This window comes from Oreochromis niloticus, linkage group LG11 (assembly GCF_001858045.2).
Source record: "Oreochromis niloticus isolate F11D_XX linkage group LG11, O_niloticus_UMD_NMBU, whole genome shotgun sequence".
In the NCBI taxonomy this organism is placed as follows: Eukaryota; Metazoa; Chordata; class Actinopteri; order Cichliformes; family Cichlidae; genus Oreochromis; species Oreochromis niloticus.
Window position 1 is genome coordinate 36497140 of NC_031976.2, and position 20585 is coordinate 36517724.

At 39.0% G+C, this 20585-nt stretch overlaps 1 protein-coding gene and 2 long non-coding RNA genes across 4 annotated transcripts; all 3 read left to right on the forward strand.

Moving 5' to 3' along the window:
• The first annotated feature begins 2169 nt into the window (after nucleotides 1-2169).
• On the forward strand, nucleotides 2170-5111 carry LOC100701935 (uncharacterized). Its single transcript, XR_001224958.3, has 3 exons — nucleotides 2170-2550; nucleotides 4313-4354; nucleotides 4429-5111. It is a non-coding gene; the product is annotated as an uncharacterized LOC100701935 (long non-coding RNA).
• Nucleotides 5112-8047: 2936 nt separating this feature from the next.
• On the forward strand, nucleotides 8048-19399 carry pycard (PYD and CARD domain containing). 2 transcript variants are annotated; one of them, XM_005456061.3, is made up of 4 exons: nucleotides 8048-8413; nucleotides 9933-9977; nucleotides 11063-11110; nucleotides 18730-19399. In XM_005456061.3, exons 1-4 carry the CDS (start codon nucleotides 8164-8166, stop codon nucleotides 18987-18989), a joined length of 603 nt encoding a protein of 200 aa, XP_005456118.1. In that variant the 5' UTR covers nucleotides 8048-8163; the 3' UTR covers nucleotides 18990-19399. The 2 variants fall into 2 exon arrangements, with proteins under 2 accessions (XP_005456118.1, XP_003451301.1); XM_003451253.4 differs by lacking the exon at nucleotides 18730-19399 and adding an exon at nucleotides 11900-12366 and having other exon boundaries at nucleotides 8054-8413.
• On the forward strand, nucleotides 14223-16152 carry LOC109204203 (uncharacterized). The gene is made up of 3 exons (XR_002063776.2): nucleotides 14223-14363; nucleotides 15331-15375; nucleotides 16110-16152. It is a non-coding gene; the product is annotated as an uncharacterized LOC109204203 (long non-coding RNA).
• Nucleotides 19400-20585: the final 1186 nt, after the last annotated feature.

Genomic DNA, 20585 nt, shown 5'->3' on the forward strand with positions numbered 1-20585 from the left:
GACTGGGGGAATTAATGATATTGCAGCTCCCCCTGGTGGACAAAGAGGGATTCATATGTCTACAACGAAGTTAAAAAAGAGAACTTTTTAAAAATTCAACAATTTTGAAAGATTTATCTTAATTATGTTTTTTCTCATTTTCAAAATCAAATCAGAATCAAATAGAATCAAATCACTTAAATTATACTTTTCAAGTTAATCTACTTTGAGCTCATTCGGATTTCTAATCTAATAATTTCAAACTGTTCAGATCTTTGATCTTTGATCAGAACTAGAGGGAGAACCCTGAATGTTTCTAAGAGCCCTCTTTTATACTCATTTGGCCATATGCATCATCACCTCCTCACTCCCCTTCTTCTTATATGACTTGCTCTGTGAGTTCTATCCTGCTCTTTTCTCTCTGTTTGACTTTGAACTGGCGTAATTTAACAGAAAGTTCGAATCACTTCACCACAATGGTTCCTTTTGTCATCTATACCATATACTTCATTGTAAACTATTAGTCATGACACACAGCTCTCCCCCTACATAAGATTCCTTTATAAGACAACATATTACATACAAAACACAAGGAAATGTGTCTTGTGGTCATTTGTTTATTTGCTACTTGGCAATAAATCGTATACTATTGGAAAGCCTTTTTATGTCCCCCTAAATGGCGCCACGTTTGTAAGGAAAATGCATTAGATAATTATTTGATGCCCTTGTTATTGATCAAGAATGCAAATCTGACATTTATAACACCTAGTACATCTTTCATTTTACAGGACCCATGCAATTATGGGACATTTTCATCCCACACATGGATTAGAAAATATTCCACCATCAAAATACTAAAACACGTGTCCATGTTTGAGGGGAAAACTGACAGAACAGCTCTTTATTGTCATTGTACAACGACATTATGGCAAGTTTTTGTTGATGTTGTTGTTTTGTTTTGTTTTTGTCTTAAACACTGCAAAAACTCAAAATCTTACCAAGAGTATTTGTCTTATTTCTAGTCAAAATCATCTCATTACACTTAAAATAAGACAGAATCAGCTAAAGGGCAACATTTCAGTAAGCTAAAGGAACTTGTTTCAAGACAGTAAATCTTAAAAGTAGACAATTTTCACTTGTTCCATTGGCAGATTTTTTTACTTAATGCAAGATATTTTAGCTTGAAATAAGTGAAAAAAATCTGCCAATGGAACAAGTGAAAATTGTCTACTTTTAAGATTTACTGTCTTGAAACAAGTTCATTTAGCTTACTGAAATGTTGCCCTTTAGCTGATTCTGTCTTATTTTAAGTGTAATGAGATAATTTTGACTAGAAATAAGACAAATACTCTTGGTAAGATTTTGAGTTTTTGCAGACATAAAATGAAGTCATACATTTTGTAACCGCGGTCTGGCAAGGAAGGAACAGCAAGCAGGTTCAGCGGGCATGTGGTGTGGATGTTGGCCGGACAACTCGGAGGCCAGTCAGTTAAATAGAACAACAGACCTGGAGTTGCCCTGCTCTAAACAGATGCACGGAGAGCAGCATGCTGCATTGCCAATCACATTAGGAGACTCTCCAACAACTACAATAATATTCTAGGGAGCTTGGAAAGGAAGAGAAAGAAAGGCAGAGTCCAGACGCTTTTCTTTCCATGTTCTTTAGACTATGATGACCTGGATGACTGAGTATGGAGGACCACAAGAGCCACGCGCATCGAAATAATGGTAAATGGCCTGTATTTGTATAGCGCTTTTCTAGTACCTAAGGACCCCAAAGCGCTTTACATATCCAGTCATCCACCCATTCACACACACATTCACACACTGGTGATGGCAAGCTACATTGTAGCCACAGTCACCCTGGGGCGCACTGACAGAGGCGAGAGAATAATGGCTCTTGTGGTCCTCCATAACTGAGAACCTCCACAGACATGCTACAATAATAGGACGAAACCCCCCAGCGGCGCTATACCATGTGGTTGTTAGGATTTATAAAAGCAAACAGACCATGAAAACTGCATAACCAATGCACAATATGAGTCGACAGATTTTACTCACACAGGCGTTGTTGGTGGATTCTTACAGCAAGTCTTACTGTACTTGAAACATGATCCCACTGCTATCGTAAGGCAGAGTGTGTTCCAGATGTTTGCTGCTGTGTGTGTTCCGCTCATAGCTCTTAGAGCACCCATATTTCCCAGTCGCAGTAAATGCGTCTTTTTCCGGGTGCGCCTTCTAAAGTCATCTTCCTTAAAGTTGGACAAAAGCGTATTTTGCAGTTCAGACAGAGCTACAAGAACTTTCTGGGCCCTGAAATGTCACACAAAACTATAAAGCTTGCTTTGGTGAGCGCGCTGGAGGATTTATCAAAGGACGACTTTGAGAAGTTCTGCCACCAGCTTCTGGACCGCAGGGAAGCGCCGCGCGTCAAGCGCAACAAGGTGGAGGGTAAAAACCGCCTGCAGATCGCAGACGTGCTGGTGTCCCATTTTACCGAGGAGGGGGCTCTTCGGGTGACTGTGGACCTGCTGAAAGCGATTGGATGTAGCGACGAGGCGGAAGCACTCGGTGAGATCAATGTCCAAGTTTCAGTTAGTGGTCATTTCTACATCTGGATTTACACCGAAGCGTCATCACAGTTAATCACAGGGTAAAAACTAACAACAGAGATCGATGGGTACAACAGAACCAGAAACAATACTGCAGACATTTTTAACCAACAATAAAGGGTCTCATTTATTTACTTTCACTTTTAAACTTCCTAAACTGATCGCTGCTGTCATTTGGGGCTTACCGGAATCACACAGGTGACACAAAAGGGGTGAAACCAAGCAGAGGTCTCTGACTTCAATATTTGATTATGAGAAAACAAAAACAAGAGTTAATACAGTGCCGTGGAAAAGAACTACCCCCTTCTTGATTTCTATTTTTAATGTGTCAAATCATTAAAAAAATGTTAGTATTATAAAAAGATAACCAGGCTAAATACTAAATGCAGTTTTAAATAATGATTTGATTTATGAGGAAAAACCTACCTGAAGCGAAAACGAATTGTCCCTCATATCATATTAAATCACAAGTTAATTGTGAATTTAATTGAACTAGCCACACCCAGGCCTGATTACTGCCAGACCAATCAAGAAATCATTTAATAGAAGCTGTCTGACAAAGTGAAGGAAGCTAAAAGATTTAAAGAAACAGCTGAGAAACAAAGGCACTGACATCTATCAGTCTGAAAGACTCACAAAGCCATTTCTAAGGCTTTTGGGACTCCAGTGAACCACAGTGAGAAATTATCCACACATGGAGAAAACTTAGGACAGTGCTGAACCTTCCCAGGAGTGACCAGCCTACCAACATTACTCCAAGAGTGCATCAATGACTCATCCAGGAGGTCACAAAAAACCCCAGCACATTTTCTAAAGAACTGCAGGCCTCACCTGGCTCAGTTAAGGTCAGAGGTCATGGTTCAACAAAAAAAAGAGAGAATGAGCAAAAATGGCCTCAATAGGAGAGTCCAAGGGCAAAACCACTGGCAACCAAAAAAACAAAAAAATGAAGGCTCGTCTCACGTTTACCAAAAAACATCTGAATGATCCCCAAGACTTGTGTGAAAAACCAGTTGTATCTGGCATGAACTTAAACAGTTCAAGTTCAATCAGACTGAGATACTTTAAACATGCGGTTCATGCTGGAAAACCTTCAAATATGGCCGAATTAAAGCAATTCTACAAAGAAGAGTGGGCCAGTTATTAGATTTATGGTGCAATAACATTTTGAATTTTTTTTATTTTCTAAATCACCCAGCGGGTCTGGTCTGCGTTAAAAAGCAGCCCTACAGTAACAAAGTGCTAAAGTTTCTTTTTGTAGCATCACACTTGAAACCAGCTTAATGCAGTAAAAACAGAGAAAACACAGAGAAATGACAGAATCTCTGAATTCTTCAACCTTTTTCTAAAGTCTGTGCGACACTCCAATGTCAGGATGTGACTCTGGACATGTGCTAACTTGCTGCTCAACAGTCAGATTTAGTTCCATGGAAATTACATAACAATGGAGAGTCTGGCTCTGCAGCTTGATAGTCCAATGTTCCAGATTTGTTTTTGTCTTTTTGAAGGGGCAGCCAACAGGGCAGCTGTAACAGCGAAATGATAAAACATATGCAACACTGATATTTTAAAAGTCCAATTGTCAGAGTTTATTTTCATTCTGAAACTAAAACTGCTCTCCTGTTACACCGCTAACATGGAGGCTAACATGGAGGCTAACGTGGAGGCTAACATGGAGGCTAACGTGGAGGCTAACATTTTGATTCATTTGTGTTTTTCAGTCACAGAAGCCGGTGGAGGAAATTAGACATCTCACCTGGACAGTGAGTTGATCTTTCTGTTAACTTGTTCACATAAACAACTATATGCTATCTATGATTTCTTTTATGTTTTGCAGGTGAAAGACTTCACAGCAGCTGGAAAACTCTGTGTGAAAGGCTCTAGTATTCACACACAAGCTCCAACTACAGATTTATTTCAAAACAATTGACTTTATAACTGTTGTGTCATTAAAGTTTTAATCCTAAAGAATTTCATAAAATAAATAAAATCATTTCAGAGAAACTAAAAAGATTTCATTGCGGTTCAACCGGTTCTCCTTTTAGTCATAGCTCAATGTTTTCAGTTTTTATTGTGGCCAAACTGGATCATCCATCAGTTCAGAGGTAACCTATCATAACATTCTACACTCTTATCACGCATGCAGACTTGGAAGCTTTCCCAAACCCTGCTTTGAGCCAGTATACGCTTCAAAATCCACAGTGGACTACCTCAGAGGTTTTAAGTTGAAGGTTTAACCTTGTCTCTCACTTCCCTGAGCCAAACATTGTAGAAAATCTGTTCCAAACAAAGCCACACGCAAGATGGACCGAGAATCAGAAACAGAAGAACGCAGAAGGAAGAAATCCACAAAACAAGAACTAAAAGAGACTCAACTGCTATAAAAAAGGCTTTACATTGCTGTGATACTAAAGTTGTGCTTGTAAGAACTGTGGGGTCCCTAAACATCTACTTTGGGCCCTTTTTATTATTTTAAAACTGAAAAGATGGAAATAAAGTATTCTTGCTCAGAACAGTCAAGAAATGTGTCAAGTTTATGCCTTTTGAAAACCACATCGTCTTTTACTCTCCTAGCTGTTCACACTAACTGAAACATGGAGCTCAGAGGAGGCTCAAACGTTAGCACATCAGTGTTAATATGCTGTTATGCTTTTTTACATTTAGGATATTATTATTGTTTGATGAAACTTTGTGTTTTTAATGAAGAACATGTTCTGTAATACTAACAGTTAAACTTACAGTTTAAGTTAAATAACCAAGGTTTATGTCATAATATACAAAAAGAAAAAAAAACAGAAGCATCGTCCTACTACAATGCCTCACTTCACCTTTAAAATGATGTTCATCCTCTGCTACTTTGTATGGAAACTCAAAAGCAACTGTCATAGAAATATAAAAGCAATGTGAAGGGATTTTATGGCCTGAACAGGCCCGCTGTGGTTTTACCTGCAGAGGTGTTTCTAGTGTCGGATTTTTGCGATTTGGCCGTTGATTTGAGTTTATTTGTCATTTTTTAGTTGCCAGTTTTGCCTCTTTGTCTATTTTTCCACCTGGACACTCTTATTGTTACTTTTCCACATCTGTTTATATAATTTAACTATATTGTGTAAATTAATAAACTAATCTGCAAAGCTGGAAGCATCACTGGTCAGAATTTGGAGGCGATTTAGTCGGTGAGGGTCAAAGGTCACTGAACAAACAGATAAGCTGCTCTCCATCATGGATGACCCATCACTCCCACTCCACACTTCTCCCTCAGACCTTTCAGCCTCACTGCCATAAAGAACACCTCGGGGAATCAGTCCTACTGATCTTTAGTTATATCTGTACAATAAGGCTTCAGTCTGTCACAGGTGAACACACCTGTGAGGCACAAGATCCCAAACATATTTTCTATTATACCTTCATCCAACCGTTTTTCTTACCTTTAAAAGTGTACATATCACTTATTAATGCCATTTGCACTTCTCTCTTACACAATGTCAGGGTTGCTTTTACTGTTTTTAACTAACTTTGTTTTTATTTTTCTTAGTTTTTTATCACTGTTGCAAATATAAATTCCTGCACTAACTCATTGTATAACGCCCTGACTGGGGGCCTGTGGCACTTTTATTTTAACTGTGACTGAGACTGTACTATTTTTACATCCATCCATTAAAATAAAGCACATCCATGCATTACATGCATTCTGCTTTTTTCTGCAAGCAGAAACACGTTTCACTGCACCCTGCTCTCTGGAACACTAAAAGTAAAAATGATCTGCTCTGGCATTATTGTTTCATGATGTGGTTCTGCTTTGTTCTTGTGCAGTTTACATTTTCCTTATGGATATAAACTTTAGCTTTGAAAATATTTGCATTCATTAAAGACTCCAGTGATTTTCTGAAAGGTTTTATATGCTGGGAAATACATTACTTATACATCCTGACCTTGCTCCCTGTCAGTTACTGAGTAGTTTGTCGGTGCAGCAGTTTAAATTATGTTTAGCAAGCAAAGCAAACAGCATGGTGAGTTTATCTCAAGTGAGTTACCACTCAAGCAGTGGTATCACTGACTTGTGAATCGAAGCCCCAAAAGATGAAAGTTGTTTGTGTTTCTCCAAAGGAATGAAATGTTAGCTCTCATATGTTGAAAATATGCTATTATACTGTAATAGATGGATGTGATCTATAAGGTGGTCGGCTGGAAATGAGTGATGAACGAGGAATTGCATAACTGTAACTGTGCTTGTTACACTGTGACCCATCCAGTGACCCCGTGAGGATCTACGGTTAGTGGGCTTCTCCCGTTTGTTCCATGCTGACAGACATCACAGGTTTCCTTATGTTACTTTAGAAAGGCTGAATCTGTTTTGGGCTTGTGGTGGTGCAGTTAAAGAAGACTGTGTGAGTTTGTAGCTTAAGTTTAGATAAAAGTGTCCGTTCCCAGGCTCGTGACTGTGGTTGTTGCCCATGTAAAGAGTGAAATGATGCTACTCAGTAGCGGTTTTAGATACGGGCAACACGGGCGGTTGCCCGGGCGGCATCGTGGTGGGGGCGGCATCACGGGCATCGGCAAAAAAAAAAATTGCTCGTACTCATGCTCCCCCGACGTCAGCCAGCGCATATTGGGAATGGCAAAGGCACCGATCGGTTTTCTATCGCCCATTTGCTGGGAGTAAGGGCGCCCTCCGTTTGCGAGGTGCGCCTGCTGCTTGCGGCACAGGGAGGAGAGGGCGGGGCGGCGGGGGATTCTCTGGCTGGCTGGAGCAGCATTTAATAACCAACTCGCAAAATAAAACAAAATAAAAACAAACCAACAAACACGAAAACACCAGACATTATGATTTGATATGTTTTTTCGAAATTCTATACGCGAAAAGTGAGCGCAAGAGCCCTCGGTGCGCCTGCTTGCTGCTGAAGTCAAAGTAAACTTTATTGTCATCTCCGCTACATACAGTCCAGTATATAGAGAGACGAGACGACGAGGCTCCAGTTACAGCAGTGCAAGTAAACAAACAATAAATATAAGAAGAGTAAGAAAATGAATATACACTTTAGGACTCGGGGTAAAGGGATCAATAACAATTTAAAATTTACAGTTTGATGATTTAAAGTCTCACACACAACCCGTCGAAAGGGGAGGGGGCCGGCTGCTGTGTTCGCCCAGGGCGCCAAACAGGCTAGGACCGCCACTGATGCTACTGATATTATTAATCATAATTATATTAGTTTTGCACTTACACTGCTAGTGTGTGTGAGAGAGAATCAGAGATGCTGTGCTTGCTCCGAAGCAACTTGACAATAACAAAATAAATACAAATAAATGAAATATCTGCCCTGTGATATATCACAGAACTGTTAGGCCTGTGAAATCACTGCACTCTGAAATAATCTGTAAAAGCTGTGAAACAGACTGAGCTATTATAAAGAGTACTTCTACTTCTGTTTCCGAAGGCATTTGAATGCACCGTTTTTTTCTCTCTTACCGCAGTTTCGAATTGCTCAAAACAGCTTTACATAACTACTCTGATACCACACCGGAAAGCAACAGCAGTTACAATCAGAGGTGCAGTTTTGGATCTCGGTGAAGAATGGCCAAAACTATCAAATCCGCTGTGGCAGAGGCTCTGGAGGACTTGAAAAAGGAAGACTTTGAGAAGTTCTGCCACCAGCTTCTGGACCGCAGACAACAGCCGCGCGTAAAACGCAACAAGGTGGAGGACAAAAGCCGTCTGCAGGTCACAGACGCGCTGGTGTCTACTTTTACTGAGGAGGGGGCTCTGACCGTGGTTCTCGAGATCCTGAAACAGATCGGCTGCAGCGACGAGGCCAAAGAACTTGGTAAGATCAACGACTGTGATTCTGCATCGATAAAGCCTAAAACCTGCACAGACGGAGGTCAGGGTTTAATGATGGCTGAGTGTTGGGATGCTGCATGCTGCAGAGCGAAGACTTAACGGCCGATCGAGTAATAATGAGTAAATTGACGGGGATGATGAGGGATCCGCACATTTATACAGTAAATGAACTTTGAAACTGAATTAAAAGAAAACAGCCAGTTCCACTTTCATTTTTCTTATCTCGGTTGTTTTTCAGCGTTTATTTAATAACAGCGAACAGAGTCACTCTTCCATACGTGTCCGAGCACGTTTTACTGAAGACTAAAAGTGAAGTTTAGGTCGCGACCGAGCGTAATTACAGCAGCTACTGTATGCGCCGTTCGCGTGCAACATTTACAAATATGTACAAGGAAACTTTGTGCCGAATAGCTACACCCTTACAGAAGGACTGCAACATATTTTCATCGTGTGACTGTGTTGGTGTCATTAACGCTACCAGAATGGGGAGATAATTCTGGCATAAGTTCCGCATTTATCGGCTGCCAGACCCTGGAAATGACAGACCTCTCTAGCTATGACGTAGATCAGGCACTGGCGCCACGCGCGTGCGCACAGATGAGCTTTACCAGGGGGTTTGACATGAAAAGGAGGGAAAGAGAATGAGCGATTGGCGGTGTCAAAGTAGGTATCCCCGACAGAATTCGTCTCCCCTGCATCGGGACCACACGCTGGGCTGTCCAATCCACGGACAACCAGTATCCCACATTCTTGATTTTTAGTTCACAAACACTTCTTATCACGACTAACTACTCTTGACATTTTGGATATTTTATACACTAAAGTTACAGGAGGATAAAAAGAATTATCAGGCAAAATGTCCTTCGTTTGTTAAAATAATCTGGTCCGATACCACGTGAGAGCAATAAATATATAATTTTCTATTGTAAGTCTCAAACTGAATGGTAATGTAACGAGACTCTTTTTCACTTTTTCACAAAACTAAAACATCACTACTTCCACGTCTGTCTGTAATGGAGGCGGAGTAAACTGGATCCACACTCCGTGCCCGGCCTATGCTGGCGACAAGGGGGAACACATTTTGTGGGGGATACCTACTTTGGCACAACAGCTGTCACAGTGCGCTGAAAAACCCGTGTAGTCTAAGGAAGAGATTAAAAAAGAGGGAGACAGAGAGATAAGTGGTAAAGTACCTAAAAAAGGCGCAGGCTCATCAGACGTTCAGCTCCATAGCTCCAGTCCCACGATAAGTCTGGATTCGACTTCTTGAGTAATAATAATCTTATAAAATGATAGCTCTGATTTAGCTGAGGGCTACGTCATTCCTCTGTATAGATGTGGAACTGAAGCTATAATACGTGAAGGCTGTGAGACTCACTTGTTCTTCAAAGCCTGTAACATTACACTCATGTATGATATTTTAATATTACTGTTCGTCTCTGTGTGATCCACTGAAACACCATCACAGGGATCAGACTCTAACACTGTCTTCATTTTTGCAGAGGAAGCTACAGGTGGAAAATCCTCAAAACCTGCTCCCACTGACAGTGAGTTTCTGCGCTGCTTTACCTTTCTGACGATGGGACGAGACTGATTTGCTATTTTCCTTTCTTCTTTACCGACATTTCACACTACAGACCAGTGCTACTTTTGACAGTAACGTTTGATTTAGTTTTAATCATAATTTTGTCTAAATTCTTTTAGCTTTAGTTGACTAAATATCGGAAGATTATCGTGGACTAATTCTAAAGCTAATTCGGTTGATTAAACTCTATAAAGGTTTTCTGTGCTCTTACTTTTCAAATGCGAAATGTGTCCATATGTCTTCTCTTCTCTTCCAAGCGGCGACATTTTGTCCTGTTTTCACGGGAAACGGGGAGCGTGGACGCTTTCTCTGCCCCTCCCATTCTGATTATTGGTGGCAGATCAAATTGTGCGTAAAAGGGGGGCGACTTACTGGATCGCTCCTCCCGCCTCTACACACCATTAATTCTCAATGATTTCTCGTCTCCCCACATTTTGTTCCCGTTGTTATTTCCTTGAGTATCTGTAAATTTAACCAGTTGTTTTCCTCTTGCATACGTTTTTATTTAACTCAGTGTGTTTAAATGTGCAACAACAAAAACAAAAGCGTTAAAGGTTCTTACACTCGATCCAAGAAATGAAGAAACTCAACCATGACCTGATCCTACAGTGTTTCATAAACACATCACTGGTCCACGTCGTTGCGCTGTGCCTGCATAATCATTTTTACTCTTTTTATCTTGAAAGTGCACAAAATTCAACCTGTTTGCTATGAAACAATTTTACACAGTTTGGGTCTGAAGGCAGTTTACACACATGTATCTCCACTGGAGCCAGATAGTACTAACCTAAAGAAGAGAACTTCGTTTTTTTTAATGATTTCTGGTACATAAACGCATCATTTAAATTTTTCAACCAATTAGAAACAAATGAGGGGAACTTTATTTTACGACATTTTTAAAGCATTTTAAAACTGCGAGTAGCCTTTTATCCTGTGAATAGAAGGGAGTTATTTATTCTATCAGTCCAAAACATGATCACATAATTATACTATTAAAGATTGTTATTATAATAATCAACATACTTTTTTTCTCTCTGCATGTTTCAGCCTCAAGTGAGTCAGCTGGAGGAGCTGGTGGAAGTAAAGCAGCAGGCGGTAGGTGAAGACCTCGCCTGTAACTGATCCTGATTTAAACTATAACTTAAGATACGGTCAAGCGTAAAAAACAAAAACATGTCCGCTGGATTCACAGAAATTAAGTGTTTGATATTTTGGTGACATGTGCCTTGTTGTGTTCCTACACCCTAACATATGTTTAAATAGCATTAATTAGATTATATTAGCTGAAAGAGAAGCACGAGGATCAAAGTTTGAAACCTTCAGCCTACCATCAAATCTAAGGCTAGTGCGCCCTAGATTACCATGAGATTACCATCCTCTGGTGAATAATAATCGAACAGGACCGCCTTTCATGTGTTTCTCTTCAGGTTTAAATCGTTTGGATGTTTGGAGGCTCGCAGTGACGAAATAATAACTCGACCAAAATGCGTTAAAGCAAAAGTAACGAGCCGGTTTAGAAAATGCAAGAAGTAGAAATTACAGATATTTGTTAATAAATGTAGGGATTAAAAGTCAAAATACATTTGTATTTGTACTTCGTTACTTCTGACCTTTGTGCCTGTGGCCTTGAAACTGCCAAGCAGATTCTCATGCAGCTCCTCATTTCTTTATAATAAAAGAGAAGACTGCAACATTAACTTGACACAATAATCTTTCAATGTCTGCATGAAAAAAGGAAAGATATCATTTATGTTCTATTTAAATAGTCGATCAAAAGGAAATAATGTGTTTAACATGTAATGAATTTTAATTAAAGTGAATACAAACTTCAGATGAAAAACAACCCTAAATTTTTATTGTATTTCTTTCCCTTTTTTTCTCCAGGGAAGCACTTTGTGGACAAACACAAAGTCCAGCTGATCCAGAGAGTGAGCAACATCGCACCCATTTTGGATGAGCTCCAAGACAATGAAGTTATCAACCAAGAACAATATGCCAGAATTAGAGCTCTGTCTACCGCTCAGGACAAGATGAGGGAGCTCTACAGTGGTCCCCTGCAAGCCAGTGCAGCCTGCAAAGACATCTTCTATAAAATCCTTTTGGCAAATGAGAAATTTCTCGTTAATGAGCTCCGTGAACAGGATTAAATGTGTTGAAAAAACAGTTTTTAGACCAAATACACATGATCTACCAGAACATAACACGTTTACATTAGAAAGGTAGAGATGTCTTTTCTTTTTTCTTTCTTTTTTCTTTTTCTTCGTTTTTAAATGTCATCATCTTATTGTAACTTGAAACATAATGATAGAGATTTTCTATCCTTAAAAAAATAAACCAAAATTAAACTCTCACTTTTTTCTTGTCCTAACAATCAATTTTGATCATTACCTAAAACGTTTTATAATTTGACCTTTGACATAAAATCTTCATTTTTATCAAATGATTTATTAAAATAATAATGCAGTGTACATTATGGAGGGACGGGGGAGGCAGAAAGGCAGAAAATCAGAATATTCATTCAGAAATATAGTGGTAAAACACTGGGAACAATTTCTGCACAAGATTTTAAATGATGCTTTTACCTCCTAGGACCTGGCGTCCACACGTTTTGGGTAGACCACACCACTAAATTTTGCTCTACAAGGGCCTGATATCCACTTGCAGGGACATTATACTGCCACCGTTCTATCGAAATTTAAAACGAATGTCCTCTTATGTGATTATCGGGCCATTGTAGAGCAAAATTAGGTAAAAAGATAATTCTTTGTTTTCACATTCATCATGTCCCGATCAAGCGTTCGGGTCTTAGGAGGTTACATGACTTTGTGGCTAAACAAATATGTAAACACTTTCAACTCCTTAATCTGCGAAGATTTGAGCATCGAACTTCACCCAAAGTAGGGGATACCGGGGATAGTTGTAACGTGGGTCAGTTGTAACACTTCCAATTTCTCCAATCAGGGCTAAGTTTCAAATGATGTGACTCATCCTGTGCATGCCCAATTCAGTTCTGCTATCACATGTGAAAAATCAGCACATTTTGTCAAACACAGACAATTTAACACGAAAAAAGGTAATTTGTACGCCAAAAAGTAAGTTTTTCTACTTTATTTCAATTTCTAATAGCATTATCTGCTTTGCAGTTAAACTCATCAAACTTAAATTATGTTATTTGTATGTCTATGGGATATATTCTGTGTAGGTCTTTAGTGCTAATGTTTTAGCCGTTGGCTGTAATCTTAGCTAGTTCATGGCTATAGGAGTCTGGGTCAGTTGTAACAGCAACAGTCTGGGTTAGTTGTAACAATAATGCAGATGTTACAACTTACCACATTATTACTTTAACTTATATTAAACAAGTTGGGGCAACGACATCAGCAGAGAGAGGTTCACTGGTCACCTTTGTATATGCGGTTAATGCCATTGGCAACACAACCACTGTTTGTGTTCCCACACATACATTATGCAGACCACTGTGTCAGAGATGGACCAGTAGGAAGTATTGGTAGTGGAAATAAATCAGGATGGGTGCAAGAAACAGATTTCCTCATCTTTCTGAAGCACTTTGCAAACCACACCAAGGTAAGCCATGATAAAAAGTAATGGAATTGCGATGCTGGTGCACAACTACATTTTTTCAGCTTCATTGTTATGTTCAAAATTGGTGCAAGAGTTGTAGGTTACAGTGCACACTGAGCCAATGAGGCCAAACTCAAGGAAGACCAACCAAAATTAATGAAATATTCAGTTGCAGAAAATTCCATCATTTGTCTTTTTTGGGGGGTTGGAATATGTTCAAAAGCTAGATTTCTGCATTCTGTCACACACACAGCTACATAAATGGCTCTAAGTGCATTCATGTTAATGTTTTGTCAGTACCCTTATTTCATTGTGTTACATTTCACCCCAGGATATGTTACAACTAACCCAGACTATGGGGTTAATTGTAACATTTCACTCTTTGTGTTTGAGACCATACCATGCAATGGGTAATTGTGCTGCAGAGAAAATAGCTGCACTATTTAATAGCAGAGACATGTAAATACTTTGCATTAAATTTTGAATCCACTACCTTAAAAGAGCTCCAATTTACAGACAGAAATGTCAAAAATGTTACAATTCCCGGTCTCCCCTACCTAAAAAATGAAACACTGAATGAATCACTCTTTGGCACAACATATGGTCTGAAATCACGCCGCCATCTGCAGAGAAAACGTGAAAAGTGCGCGCGTAATGTAAAAAAGAGGAAGTAGAAGGGAAAAGCCGGCTGCAGGTCACAGACTTTTACCGCGGAGGAGGCGCTTCGGTGGTTCTGGAGATCCTGAAACAGATCGACAGCAGCGCAGAGGTAAGAATCTCTGATTAGTTTCATATCTTAAACCCGGCACAAACCGCTGCGGTAGCTCGGTGATAGGATTTGAAGACTGAGTGTTAGATTATTGTATCGTACAGAGCGAAACCTAACGGCTGATCGCCTAATAATGAGCAACTACTGGAAGGACCGCTGACGTATCCGCACATCTATACAACAAATAAAGTTTAAAACTTAAGCAAAAATGTTTTTAAAAACCCCCCAAAACGAAATAAACAAAAAACTTCCCGCTCGTCTTTGCTCTTTTTTCAGTTTCACTTTCGTTCTTCAGAGCCTCTCGATTTTACCCCCCAGTCCCCGTTTATAACAGCTAACAGTCCATACACTGTCCGAGAACATTTTACTCCCCAATCGCAGTGTTAAAACGCAGTTAGGCGACCTTGTGCGAGTTGCCTACAACATATTTCCACGACGGTGTTTCAGCTTAACGGGTTAGATTTGTCCCCAGTGTGATTCCACAGTGTTCCAGATGTTGCTTCCGCAGATTGATCATTTTCACCGCCTCTGACTGCAGATGTCATGCGGTTTGACAGGATTAAAGACCTCGGATGAAGAAAGACGTTGTGGAATAAGGTGCAGGTTTATGAGAGAGAGAAAGCTAAATAATAAAAATATAAAATTAAAAAGCGTATGTCTCAGCGGCTAAGAAGTTCAGCTCCACAACTCCAGTTTCACATTACAAGTCTTGACTTCTTGTGTAATAATAATCATATAAAATGTCCTGATCGCGCTGATGGAGCTGCTGCTGCTTCATTCTTCTGTATAAATGTGGAGCTGAAGCCATTATACGTGCAGGCTGTGAGGCTCACTGAGTTTAACCTCCAATAGTTCTTTAATGCCTGTAACATTACACCCATGTATGGTATTTTAATATTACTGTTCTTAGCACCATCACACTTTCATCACACATCAAACTAACACTGTGTCTTCCTCATTTCCGCAGAGAACGCTACAGGTGGACAGTCCTCAAAACGTGGTTCCAGTGACGGTGAGTTCCGTATTGTTTATCAAAATGACATAAGCTTAAATTTTAGTCTAAATTATTGTGCCTTGTGCTTTGACTATACAACTTCGAGAGTGGAAACTTGTCTTTATTGTCCCAAAATATAAAAACAACAGAAAAAATCCGTTAAAAAACAAACAAACAAACAAATGCAGAGAATAACATTCTCAGTATGTAAGAAAATGGATAACATGCAAAGTTGTTGTTTTTTTGCAGATTTGCAGCTCAGTTTTTAATTTTAAAAGCTGGAAACTAATGAAAGCTGAAACGATTTATTAATCGAAGGAGGCCTCTGAATAAATATCATGGTTTCTGTCTGAAGGGGCAACATTTTCTCAGCTATTCTCACAGTTGTAATCAGCACATTGGTTACTAGGGCAGCATGCTATTTTTATTAGCAATGTTTTATTAGCAATAGATCGAATAAAATAAAGAAAAGATAAGATAAGCTAATCCTGAAATGAGCTTATCTATGTATGTCCAGTGGAGCCAAATATTAATAACATAAAGAAGAGCCATGATTTAGTTGGTTTTAATGTTTTCTGGTACATCAGCCCATCATTCATTGTTTTCAACCACCTGGAAACAAATAAGGTGCACAGTTTTAAAACTGAGTAGCCCTTCATCCTGTGGACAGAAGGAAGTTGTTTATATTCTATCAGTGTAAAACATCATCATCAGTATTAATCAGTATAGTTTTTCCCCTCTGCTTGTTCCAGCCTCGAGTGGCTCAGCTGGAGCATCTGGTGGATGTACAATGGCAGACGGTAGGTGCAGCATGAAGTCCTCTCCCTGTAACTGATCCTGACTCAAACTATAACTTAGCCTGAGGTCAAGAGTAATGAAAAAAAAATGTGTGCACTGTGAGGCACAGAAATGAAAATAAGTCTTTGAGATTTTGATGACGTGTGCTTTGTGGTGTTCCTGCAGTCTAATGTTAAAACAGCACCATTTAGATTAGCTTAGCAGAAAGAGAAGCACAAGGATACAGCTGTCCTAGATGGGTGTACCCACTGTGGGTTCATGAAGTTCTACTTTGAAATCTTGACTTCACCTGCTACTGTCTGTTTGTTTCTTTTGTTCCCATATTTTGTGAGTGGAATACGAATTTATCTGTTAATACTAGTTAGCATGCTATTATTAAACAGACTGCATTCTTAATAATCAACAGAAAATCAATAATAAAACTTGATTAAAATTGGAGAAATTACTTTTTAGGTGGTCTGTTAGGATAAATTACACACAGTGAAAAACACTGTTGGTCAGAAAACAAATAATTTGTTCTGTCACACGATGCTGTTTGTACTGAAAATGCTCCAGAGTGGACCAACACCACATTCACAGTGAAGAAGTCCAGCTCAGTGACTCAGACTCACTGTGGTGATAACAAACCGACAGCTGGCAGCTGCAGCAACTCTGAACTCTCATGTGAAGCTGCTAATAATACAAACTACACAAAAAGCCTTTGTACAGAAATTAGCTATAGATGTCCAGAGGTTGCTGATCAGCTGGGGTGGCAAAGTCACAAACACACATTCATCACTTAAATAAAGTACAAACACTTTTCAGATCTTTTGGAGTTTAAACCTTTTAAAAGGTTATTTATGATATTTTATATTAAAATGAATATAAATATAAAATGTCAAACACTTTGTGCTATCTAAAGGTTGATGTTACGGAATGATACCATTCATGTTCACAGCATCACTGATCTTTAAATGTTTCTCGCCGTCTCCCTGATGTTCTTAATGGTTTTATTATGAGTGATACATTTGTCGATTCGGCCTACACAGTTGGTTCTTACAATTGGGGTAGTTTGGTTAGTCAGAGGCAGGAGTGTTTCACCTGTGACCTGGTCCTTGATAACCAGTGATAACAGATGCATGAATATACCTGACCGTTAATAAACAATTCTTTTATGAGATCTGGGTCTGCTAAAAACATCCAGGCCTCAAGTCTCAAACAACCCAGGGCTAATGAGATGCCTGGAGAACATGCTTGTTCATATTCTGGCCAAAGGTTTAAAGTATTTTATCCTCTGTAATGGAAAATGTCTAAAAATAAAATAAGTATCATTTTAGCCAGCTCCTGATTTTAAAAATTCTGCACTCAGCTTTTTGGTCTCCAAAATCAATGAAATGCAGCCAGATGCTGCTCCTTTTCCATTTTTGCTTGTTTCTTCACTTTTCTCTGGTGCTCTGAGTACCTGGTCCGTACCGCTACACTCGCTGTCCGCCCCCTTCCTTTATTCACATAACTGTCTGATGCTTATCTGTCCTTGCATGCCATTGGTCACACGGTGTGCCCATCAAAGCTGCTGGTTGCATGGATTCTCGGCAGGGCTGAGCAGTTGAGGCTGAGGAGTCGGCTTTTGTCATTTGCTACAAAGAATAAGCTCTTTGTGTCGGCTCGTTTGTGAATGACACATCACTAAACCCTAAGTTCGGCTGTGGTGCTGCAGCATGAGGACAAAAATCACTTAAAAATAAATCATAATAATTTCTCTTGTGAGCACAGGTGGCTTCTGTGTGAAGGTTATGATCAGCTGACCGACGCTGCTACTATTTGTGGATTTAGCCAACTGAACTCAGCAGGCTTATAAGCAGATGTTCCATGAGCTGTGATGGCTGATTTCCAATTCAATTCAATCAGTTCAATTCAATTTTATTTATATGGCACTGAATCACGACAACGATTGCCTCAGTGTGCTTTAGTATGAAGAATGAAGCTGGTGTTAAGGTGGAATTCAGTATCATTAACTTAAATTTAATTTGGTGTTTGCTGCCCTTGATGTAACCTTGACAATGAGCACCACAGTCTTTTCTGCACAATCCAAAAATAACAACTAATGGAACCATTCCCAAAGTCAGGAGTGCTGCTGCCCACTAAAAACCCAGGACAGGTCTGGGCTGAGACAAAAATCTGTGGCGGCTCATCATGATGGGTCTGTCTGTCTAAAAAACCTGGACCCCCCAATGGCTGACTACCAAGATCATGTGAAGTACCCTCTGAAAGTCGGCTAAAAGATGTGAATGAAGCATCCAGCAGCGAGATAAACCAGCTCATTAGATTCTCTGTAACAAAAGAGGAAACTGCAACATTAACTTGACTCTTGGAAATTCTGTAAACACAATAATGTTTCAATGTCTGGATGAAAAAAGTGAAAGACATCATTTATGTTCTATTTTTAACATTTAATTAATTTTAATTATGAAATAATTGTGATTTTTTTTAAAAAGCATTTTGTTATGAAAGCTGAGAATAAAGTGAATAAAATCTTCACATGATAAAAAACCCTAAACTTTTATTGTCGTTTCTTTCCTCTTTTTTTTTCTCCAGGGAAGCACTTTGTGGACAAACACAAAGTCCAGCTGATCAAGAGAGTGAGCAACATCGCACCCATTTTGGATGAGCTCCAAGACAATGAAGTTATCAACCAAGAACAATATGACAAAATTAGAGCTCTGTCTACCTCTCAGGACAGGATGAGGGAGCTCTACAGTGGTCCCCTGAAGGCCAGTTCAGCCTGCAAAGACATCTTCTATCAAATCCTTTTGGCAAATGAGAAATTTCTCGTTGAAGACCTTTCAAAGAAGTAAATGTGTTGGAAACCCCCCCCCCCCCCACATTTTTAGACCAAATGTACATGATCTACCTGAACATAACATGTTTACATTAAAAAGGTGGAGATGTCTTTTCTTTGTGGGGGTTTATAAAAAAGGCTCCAGTGCTTTAATTTAGAAAATTGTTCTGCTATGTGGTGCCTTTGCTCCTCAGTGACTCTCCTTTAATTCATCCATTTTACATGAAACACTTTGGATATTTAAAATTTTTTATTTTAAAAACGTAAATTGTATCATTTAAAAATGAATTGACGATGTCATCAGTCGTGTGTTTATCCATGACTCAGACTGTCATAAATTTGTTTTCAGATTTCATTATCTTCTATAAAGTAAAACATAATGCAAACATTTATTGTCATTAAAAATAAACCAGAATTAAACTCGAAGAATTCTTTTTGGTGAATAATTAAAAGTATTTTATAAATTGACCTTTGAAATTAATAAATAAATATCGTGAAATAAACGCAGTGTACGATGTCTGCATAAGAGTTTAAACAATGTCGTCTACTTTTTTCCAACTGGCTAAACAAATATTTAAACACTTTAAAGTCACCATCCTCCTCAATCAACTTACTTTGTAAGTAATCTGCAAAGCTTTGAGCATCAGACTTCACCTAAAGTACCTAAAATGAAATCAGGATCATTTACATGATGTTACTGGCTTTAATTACTGATTCATTAATGTGTGTATTAGCCTTTTGTTGCAGCTGCAGCTGATTTGAATTTGTTATATACTGTTAGCTGACTGTATCTATATTCAAACAGTACATATTTTTAAATTTGTATTTTTTAAAATGTAAAACAACACTCAGGACTCTCCTCTGGCATCAAGTAAAATGTCAGATTTTAAATTCTAGTGTAATGAGTGTTGCACTGTGCTGTTTGCAGTAAAAAGGGTTTGAATGATGAGCCAATAATATCTACCTGAGCTTCCCAAAACAAGATATCAAACAAGGTTTAGAAATTAAACATAACTCTACTTTTCCTCAGTTCTCCTCATTCTTCTTTCAACCTGTTTTCTAGTTTTTCTAGAGGCAAAGTCATTTATTACATCATTGCAAGAAATATGATGTCCGCTCGTCTCCTGTGTGATGGAAAATATCAAGTAGTTATTTATTCATTCGAGCTTGGAACTCCGTTCTGTGGATACAATGAAGTTATCATTGCTTTGGGGAATTCGGGAAGGCTCTCCATCTCTGTAGGCAGCGCATTTCCATCAGCATCAGCCTCTTGGCAAAATGCGCTTTTCTGGTTTGCACCCTGTTCTGGTCGAGTACGACGGCTTCAGTCTTCATTTGTTCACATATCTCTTTTACTGAGACATGTGCATCTTTAAAATGTGTTGCCCCATAACTGATTACATTTTCTTTGCTTTTCTGAATGAAACAAATAAATAAAAAAATAAAATAAGATATAATATTATGCACATATATATATTTAATTTTGTTTTGATGACTGATATTGAAACAGTTTTTCTTTTTAATTAGGCTAGTGAAGTTATTGTTGGGTTTCTTATCAGCTGCACTTCTCCATGGATGGTGCTATCAGCAGCCGCCTACAGTGAGTGTGAGG